The 9,484-nt window shown below is 44.1% G+C and overlaps 1 protein-coding gene across 1 annotated transcript; it reads right to left on the bottom strand.

The window, feature by feature from the left end:
- Positions 1 to 4,445: 4,445 nt before the first annotated feature.
- Positions 4,446 to 8,371, bottom strand: LOC134936008 (lysophosphatidic acid receptor 6-like). The gene has a single exon (XM_063930894.1). The coding sequence runs from the start codon at positions 8,286 to 8,288 to the stop codon at positions 7,383 to 7,385; it is 906 nt and encodes a 301-aa protein (XP_063786964.1). The 5' UTR covers positions 8,289 to 8,371; the 3' UTR covers positions 4,446 to 7,382.
- Positions 8,372 to 9,484: the final 1,113 nt, after the last annotated feature.

Consider the following 9,484-nt stretch of genomic DNA (forward strand, 5'->3'; position numbering starts at 1 on the left):
TCGCTAGAAGCATTGCCCAACAACGATGCTGTTTGTACCCGTACGACGCACGTGCGCATTGCGGTGCATACGCATGCGCAGTAGTAACCTAATCGCTGCGCTGCGAAAATCGGCAGCGTGCGATCAACTCGGAATGACCCCCATAGTTAATACTTTGGGTGGAAGGGTTAGTTATTGATGAGGGAATTATACTGTATGGCTGTCACTGATGCTTTTTGTATTATAAGGCGGTCACTGTGATGCTCTCTGCTTTATATGGCAGTCATTGTGATGTCTTCTGCATTATGGGAGTCATTTCGAGTTGATCACACTTAGCAACTTTTTGCTGCCCGTACGATCAACTAGATGCCGCCTACGGGGTAGTGTATATCTGTATAGCAGGTCTGCGAACGCTTGTGCACCCTTGCTATGCTAAAAAAGTATCCTGTAAAAGAAGACCAGGATAAGAGTTACTTACCCTGTGCGATCGTTCCAGCGATGCAGGTCTCGGAATTGATGTCAGACATCCGCCCTCCAAACGCCTGGACACGCTTGCGTTCACCGAACCACTCCTGAAAAAACGGTAAGTTGACGCCCTGGAACGCCTTCCTCCTGTCAATCTTCTTGCGGTCGGCGCAGTGACTGCTTTTGTCATTAGCGGCATCGCTGCTGGGCGTCGCCGGGCAACGACGTGCCTGCGCAGAACCAACCCGTTTGCACCGCTGCGACAAACAGCAGCGTGTGAACGGGACGGAATGACCCCCTATATGCAGTCACTGTGATGTTCTATGCGTTATATGGTGGTCATATAGAGAAAGTGCAAGGGAAGTTGGGAGCTACGTCCTTGCTCATCATGTATCGATCAGGCTGCTCCCACCTCCATAATATGGTTGAGTTTTGGGATGATTTTATTTCAATTTATTATTGTTTGATATATGGCTTCCAATGGTGTCAATGTCTTGAATACATATTAAATCACTGTCTACAAACGCGGTAGAGCCCTCTGTGTCATTTGTGTGATACGCCTGCCCGCAGGATGCACCATCCCACTCTTGACAATGATTATCTCTCGCTGATTATCTCACTCTCTACCGCAAGTATTTCTGTAGAGAATCGTAACATAATTTTCTAAATTTCACTATGCTAAAAATATATTTTTTTTTAATTTTGCTTTGAATATATTAGTATTGTAGTACTCTTATTCTATTTCACGGCTTCTCAAACTCTGGTGCCCTGAGACACATGCCTCAGGGTACAATATAGATACTGTCACAGTCAGCAATTTGCGTTGTGCTATCTCAGCAGTCATTCAAAATTTGTCCCACTTAAAATACCTTGTTTGCCGGACAACATGACTTCTGGGGTGTTCGGATATATTGCCTGTAGACTGAAGCGTTGTTTGGATTTGTTTGTACATGAGCTACTAGGTAATCTGTCTTTGATTGCAGCTGTGACACTTATAATCAAATCTCATCTAGCAGTCAATGCTAGGTGATTGTTCTGTGAACCTGTATTTGTGAAGGGAACAAGGATGAGGGAAAAAGTAGAGATGGTAATAGGGAAGAAGGGAACAGGTGAGAAAAGAACAGTGCATAAGGAAACAGGAAAAGGAAGAAGAAAACAGTGGAGAAGGGAACTGGGAAGGAAACAGTGGAGAAGGGAACTGGGAAGGAAACAGTGGAGAAGGGAATAGGGAAGAAGGGAACAGGGGAGTAAAGCTCAGTGGGGGAGGGGACAGGGAAGCAGGGAACAGGTGAGAAGAGAACAGTGGAGAATGGAACAGAACAAAAGAGAACAGTGTAGAAGGGAACAGTGAAGAAGGGAACAGTGGAGAAGGGAACAGTGGAGAATGGAATAGGAAAGAAAGGAACAATGAAGAAGGAAACAGATGGAATAGGGAAGAAGGGAACAATAAAGAAAGAAATAGTGGATAATGGAATAGGGAAGAAGGGAACAATGAAGAAGGAAACGGAGAATGGAATAGGGAAGAAGGGAACAATGAAGAAGGAAACGGAGAATGGAATAGGGAAGAAGGGAACAATGAAGAAGGAAACGGAGAATGGAATAGGGAAGAAGGGAACAATAAAGAAGGAAACATTGGATAAAAGAACAGGGAAGAAGGGAACAGTGGAGAAATAGCAGGTATTGTATAAAAACAGGGGAATAATGAAATGTAATTAAAACTTAATGGAATGATTACACAATATGACCAAATTCTATTAAAGTTTTAATTTATTATGAATGTGCCTATATGTAATTCTAGAGCCATTCTCTGTATAATGTCCTGTTTTTGCGATGTAGAAGATGGCTTCAGCTGGCAAAAAAAAGCAACATAAAAATGACACATAATGCATATTGTGTAAAAGTAATACTTTATAGTGGCATCAGTTACCCACTTAATACTCGGTAACATAAGAAAGAGGAAGTGTTGGTAATAATGTTGCTACAGTGTCTGATTTATAGAATGTAACAAGTTCCGGCAGTTTTCTTGCTAACCCCTCTCTTATAGAACCCCCCCCCCCCATCAACTCCTTACAATACACACCCAGCCTGACATCATAACCACTCACCAGTCGCACTTTTCCAAAAAATGATATTGCAGCTTTTAATGTTTAATTTGCGTAAATAAAATGATAAAATAATGCTTTTGTAATAAATACACTGCCTGATTGTGTTTATAACTCTGTCACACTGATGTAACGTGCACCAACAGGTATAAATTATATATCTCTGCATTTTTTCATCATGGAACACAAACTCAAACATTCACGTGCGTTCCAGCAAGGGAATTGTATATTCCCTTCCTCGGGCCCACAACTCATAAAGCAGTAGCTAGATCAGAGCAGGACGATTGATTCTAATGCCCAGGGCCGTTTCTAGCCAATTTGGCTCCCAGTGCGAGATTTAAAAATGCCCCCCCCCCCCCATTCACATAAGAAAAAATGCGCCCCCCCCCATAGATATAAAGAGGAAAAGTATGCGGGCGCCTACGGCGCGCGCGCTCCTGGCAAGGGGGCATGACCTCGTTAAAATGGGCGTGGCTTTGTTAAGATGGGTGTGGCCTCATCTGATCTCATAATCACGGCCACCACACGATAACAAACAAAAAAAAAGTCCTAATTTTACACATTACAGCAGGCACGCGACCCCATTTTACACAGCACGGCAGGCAAGTGTCCCCATTTTACACAGCACGGTAGGCAAGTGTCCCCATTTTACACATTGCGGCAGGTACGTGCCCCCATTTTACACATTGCGGTAGGAAAGTGTCCCCATTTTACACATTGCAGCAGGAAAGTGTCCCCATTTTACACATTGCGGCAGGCACGTGCCCCCATTTTACACAGTACGGCAGGCAAGTGTCCCCATTTTACACATTCCGGCAGGCAAGTGTCCCCATTTTACACATTACGGCAGGCAAGTGTCCCCATTTTACACATTCCGGTAGACAGGTGTCCCCATTTTACACATTCCGGCAGACAGGTGTCCCCATTTTACACATTCCGGCAGACAAGTGTCCCCATTTTACACAGTACGGCAGGTGGTGGGGGGGGGGGAGGGAGAGAGAGAGAGGGAGAGGCACTGACTTACATTTGAAGCGGTTCTTCCCGCTCTTCAGCCGCCTCTCCCTCGTCTGCGCAGCGCTGGCCGTCTTGGCTCCCCCTTCTCCCTCCTCCCGAGTGCCCAGCTCGGGGGGCGGGGTTTCGCGGAATGACGCAATTGCATCGTGACATCACGACGCAAACACGTCATTCCGCGAAATCCCGCCCCCCGAGCTGAGCACTCGGGAGGAGAGGGGAGGGGGTTTGAAAGTACTCAGGAAGTGCTGCGGCGGGCGCCCCGTGCGGTTGCACGGCTTGCCCGCCGCAAGAAATGGCACTGCTAATGCCCTTATTTATCAATGAGTGATAAATTTCACTGTGACTGATAAATTGCACCAGCCAATCAGCTCCTGTCTGCCATTTAACAGACTGTGTTTGAAAAATTAAATTTAGGGCTGGTCATGAAGCCGGCGTGGGGCGTATCACTGAAAGCGTCTGTGTCCTAAGACGCACAGCCGCTCATACAGGAGACAAGACTCAGACGGAGGCACTGCACCTGCCAAAGGGCTGATGTAAGTTTTGGTGCCGCTAAAGACTCACGGAGACAGAATTGCGACACAGGACGCAGGACAGCATCAGACTGTCAGTGACTGACAGTCTGCTGCTGTTTGGGAGTGGCGACAGTCTCCGTTTGTGAAAGCGGAGGCGTGTCGTCATCGTTAAGGGGAGGGAAGAGGCCAGGGATCCCCGTCATTGGATGGAGATTTCCTAGCCTCTTACAAGGATCTGCGACGGGTGGCTTGCCCGACCCCGTGGGTACCACAAGGCACCTGATGGTTTTGCAGTGACCTGATGCTGCGTTCTAGGATGCCGATTGGATTACTACTGCAGCAGGAGGCGTCTGCTTGTAATAGACGCCTCCTGCTGCATTTACATACAGCGCTATCACTGCCGCTTCCAAGGAAGTGACAGCGCCTCCAACCACCTCAGAATTTGCCCCATATATTGAATGCATATTGTATTAAAGAGTTGTTGTTTTTATTTAGGACATAAAAATCCCAACTTTAATCTTTTATGTTGTTGTTAATATTTAAGCAAGTTATTTTTCATGTATTTTCTTAAGGAAGCCGTCATTTTACAATTCTCTACTCTGTTTTTACTAATGAATAAAGTAATTAATTCCTTTATTAATTAAACGGACCATGTATTCAGTTAGAAAGAAAATGCATAAAAACAAGTACATAACACGTATTCTTTTTTTTTTATTGTAATATTAGCATAAGAAATGTCACGGAGGGAAAAACGTTGGGGAGGGACCTTTAATTTATTTTATTTTAACTTATGGCAATGGAACTGGTAAGCTCATCCGTCATGCTCTGTAGAGCGGTACACACGGGTGACCGGACAACTGAGTGATAAGTAACTCTTATTGCCACGGATAGCTTTGGAGTATTGTGATATAATACAGGTTGAGTATCCCATATCCAAATATTCCGAAATACGGAATATTCCAAAATACAGAATTTTTGGAGTGAGAGTGAGATAGGTAAACCTTTGTTTTTTGATGGCTCAATGTACACAAACTTTGTTTAATACACAAAATTATTAAAAATATTGTATTAAATGACCTTCAGGCTGTGTGTATAAGGTGTATATGAAACATAAATGAATTGTGTGAATGTACACACACTTTATTTAATGCACAAAGTTATTAAAAATATTGGTTAAAATGACCTCCAGGCTGTGTGTATAAGGTGTATATGACACATAAATGCATTCTGTGCTTAGACTTAGGTCCCATCACCATGATATCTCATTATGGTATGCAATTATACCAAAATACGGAATAATCCGATATCCAAAATACTTCTGGTCCCAACCATTTTGGATAAGGGATACTCAACTGTATTCATAAGTGCCCCTGCAATAACATAAAAAAGGTGACTTATTCTGATGTCATTTTAATAGATTGGCCCAAAAATGCTCAATGGTTAGATTAAATATATATATATATATATCTATTTTTTTTCTTCTTCTGCAGAACCCCCCCAGGACCAATCCCCCCTTACTTACACCTGATTGGGTTGGACGGAAGCAACTTATTATTTCCCAAGAGCCTCTCTTGGCAAGTCATTCTATTTTCTTATGTACTGTAACACAGCTTTAGGTACAGAATGTGACTTAAAAAGGGATTTGCTCTAATATATAAAACTACTTAGTCATAGGACTTTAGCTAGTTTATGTGACGGTGCTGTTAAGTCTGCTTGTTGAGCTCGCTGTTTAGTACAGTTCCATTATTTGCTTTCTCTTTCCTTAAACATCTCCTCCCAGGGCTCTTCTGTCAACAGTGAGGTGTGATATGTGATAATCCTTTGATTACACAATCGCTTTGGGGTGTAGCCTAAGTGCAAAGGTTTAGCATGGTATCATTGTAGGTGGGATATTACATCATTGGGGGCTTGTCCAGGACAACAAAGGTCTGGAAAGAAGACAGTGTAGGCGGACACAACGTCCTAGGGTTGGCCATAGCATGGGTCATATAAAAGTAGATGTCTGACATTTTCATTGTTCAAGAAATAATTAAGCACAGAAACTATTTACAGTTAGTGTCCCCTTCCTAGTAATGGAGATTTTTACATTAAGTAAGTTCATTATGTGAGCTACCTACCTCCTTCCCATGTCATACTGGGATACCGCACACGATCAGGACTGCACCATAAGCCAGTTGGTGGGAGGTATGTTTAGGGAATGGGGTGCAGTGTGCATGGCAGTTAAAAGGTTACGGGAGGGGGCCAGCAATAACCAAGGGGCAGCCTAGTGCTTTTCAATGATAGGCAAGTCCCTGGGGGTGAAGTGGTGGTGGTGGTGGGGGGGGGGGGGGTATTTGACCATGCCACCTGCAAGGACATTTAACTGCCCCTTTCCCAGTGCGACTACACCCACTGCCCCAAGATGCCCACTTCTGTTGTTGGGAAAGATGTATTACAGGACAGGCTTGTTGATGTCTGCACCAACCAATGGGGGGGATTCAATTGTGGGCGGTGTTTAAACGCTGACACAGGCATCCCAATCACTGTTAAGCAAGATCCCGCCACCGTAAAGTGATGTGGGTGTTGTGGGAATTCAGCTAGACAAACAAGTCTCCAGCAATTGAATTTCCCCCTTAGCCTTATTATTCCCAGAGTCATTTGGAAGGTGTATCGCATGGAGGAGCACAGGAGTAATGTCCAACTAGTCACCGGTGAGCTATAGTAGTTGACCAGCGCACTGCGTCAGAACCATAGCTGCCCAACGTCCAGAGGAGCACTGCGCACACATCTCTCTGTACGGGACACCTGCTGTGTTTGACTATTCTGTCCCAATTTCACCAACAATTATCTCATCTACCATCAGGCTGTCACTTAAAGCAATAGTGATACTTGGGAGGGTCACGGCTGGATGTTGATAGCCTTTGAAACGTTATCCAAACGTTAGAAGGTGGGAATAATACTGATATACTTATCAAAACTGTCTTTAAACCCAAAGGCCCTCCCGGTGGGCTGAATGGCTGCCGAGGGTTAATGCGTTGTGCAAATTTACATTTACGTGTTTCCATAAAATAGTTATCTTTTCCACCATTTTCACAAGCTGTCCATATGTCGCCTTCCTTTTTGGGCAAGTCACTGCTAATGACAAGCCTGGCATGGCATTGACGTCAACAGTGGATGAGTCTGGAGGTAACACCTTAGACGAGATCTTGGTGAAGCTCATGAGATGTCACTCTACCAATGACCTTACATCTCCCAATGTATTCTCCGTCTCTTTACTATGGGTTGCATCAAATTGTTCAATGCCGTCATTGTTTGTTTTCATTTTCTCGAATCATAGGTCGGAGAGCTCGATAAGTCTCATCTTTCCCACTTTGATCTCCACCCTTACCATATTTTTCATAGTCTCACTTGCAAAGTAATAGGCAAAGGGGTCCAGCACGGTGTTACAGCAGGCTGTCAGCAGAGTTATTTTGTAGGCCTCGTCGATGGTGCAGCTATGTGTCAGGACTTGATAGAGGAGCAATACAGTGTGATAAGGAAGGAAGCATAGCAGGAAAATACATATGTTGGCCGTTAACATGTGTAAAATCTTCAACTTGTTGACCATCCCCTCTTGGACCACGTGACTATGGCCCACTGCCCGTAACAAAACCACAGAGCTTGCTGTTATTATCAGGACAGGAACCAAGAAGCCGACGGTGAGAGCCCCTATGGTGGGTCCTTTCTTAGTAACAAACGGAGGCTGGCCGTAAAAGCAGGAGCTACTATTACTTTCTTTTGTAGAGGTGTAGGAGGCAATGCAGGAACCAAGGTTAAGGGTCCACACGCCAACACAGACCCAAGGTGCCTTCTGCCGGAGGTGTCGGGAACGGATAGGGAAGCATACAGCCAGATATCGGTCCAAGCTAATGCAGGTCAATAGGAAGATACTGCCGTACATGTTGAGAAGTAGAAGCGATCCAGCTACATCACAGATCAAAGTCCTCATGGTGGAAGATGGAGTGGCAGTTGGCGGCAGAGTGTATCCGTAAATTCTCAGAGGTAGGGTGCAGACCAAGAGCAGGTCAGCAAAGGCCAGGTTCTTCATGTAGACCGTAGTGGGTGATCGGAGCTTCGGCAGGTGGAAGAATAAGTAGAGGGCGACAATGTTGAGGACCAAACCTAATACTGCGATGATGGAGTACCCACACAGGTACAGGAGCCGACTGGTCTCCTGGCAGATGCTATTGTTGGACATTTGTAGCCACCACGGGGGTCTCTCGCACCCACACCTCTGAGAGATACGAAGACCAGGTGTCTTCTTCCTGTTTCTTTTTGATGCAAACCTGGAGAAAAAATAAAATAAAATAATGAAATCAGAATATTTTGCGTTTCCTATAATGTGCTCCTGCTCTCTCTTAATGCAATCTATTACTCGAACCTTCACACCGTGCATCTTCTGCATTATATATTCACAGACTCTCTTTGTCTTCCCACAATGGCCGCCTTTCCGCCCTTTCCACCACTACAGATACCTCACATATCAAACCTTTCTCTCTAACTGTGTCTGACCTCCTATCATTAGCGCTAGTGATGTGCACCGGACATTTTTCGGGTTTTGTGTTTTGGTTTTGGATTCGGTTCCGCGGCCGTGTTTCGGATTCGGATGCGTTTTGGCAAAACCTCCCTGAAATTTTTTTGTCGGATTTGGGTGTGTTTTGGATTCGGGTGTTTTTTTTACAAAAAACCCTCAAAAACAGCTTAAATCATAGAATTTGGGGGTCATTTTGATCCCATAGTATTATTAACCTCAATAACCATAATTTCCACTCATTTCCAGTCTATTCTGAACACCTCACACCTCACAATATTATTTTTAGTCCTAAAATTTGCACCGAGGTCGCTGTGTGACTAAGCTAAGCGACCCAAGTGGCCGACACAAACACCTGGCCCGTCTAGGAGTGGCACTGCAGTGTCAGACAGGATGGCAGATTTAAAAAATAATGCTATTGGTGACAGAAAAGTACCTCAGCGCCAAAAAAGAGATAAGCTGCACACAAGTTGGTCAGAGGGTATCCCCAATACCAAGATATTAGTGTGAACAAGTGAAGTTAGACCAGATGCAGTGCGCTAATCAAATAACAAATAACAATAAAATAGTACTTCCCTCACAATTCCTTTGTCATGGGGTGTACCATGTATTTCAGAAAAATGGAATCCATATATGGGTAAGAAAAGAATTCCAAATATAGTGTAGTATGTTCAAGACAAAACAAGTTTAATACAATCAAATAAAAATTGCCAATAAAACCATTGTAACAAATGATATTGCAATCAAATGGCGATAGATGGAGAATTACCAGAGAATGGTATAATAAAAGCCTCAAATGGTGCCTTTAAAAATGTGGCTTGCTAGTAAGTTTTTCACAGAACAAATAACTCGATAATGGAAAA

The sequence above is a fragment of the Pseudophryne corroboree genome, chromosome 6 (genome assembly GCF_028390025.1).
Source record: "Pseudophryne corroboree isolate aPseCor3 chromosome 6, aPseCor3.hap2, whole genome shotgun sequence".
Taxonomy (NCBI): domain Eukaryota; kingdom Metazoa; phylum Chordata; class Amphibia; order Anura; family Myobatrachidae; genus Pseudophryne; species Pseudophryne corroboree.

What these genes read in the sequence shown, in the direction of transcription:
- LOC134936008 (XM_063930894.1), bottom strand. Translation starts at nt 8,288, where the DNA reads ATGTCCAACAATAGCATCTGCCAGGAGACCAGTCGGCTCCTGTACCTG.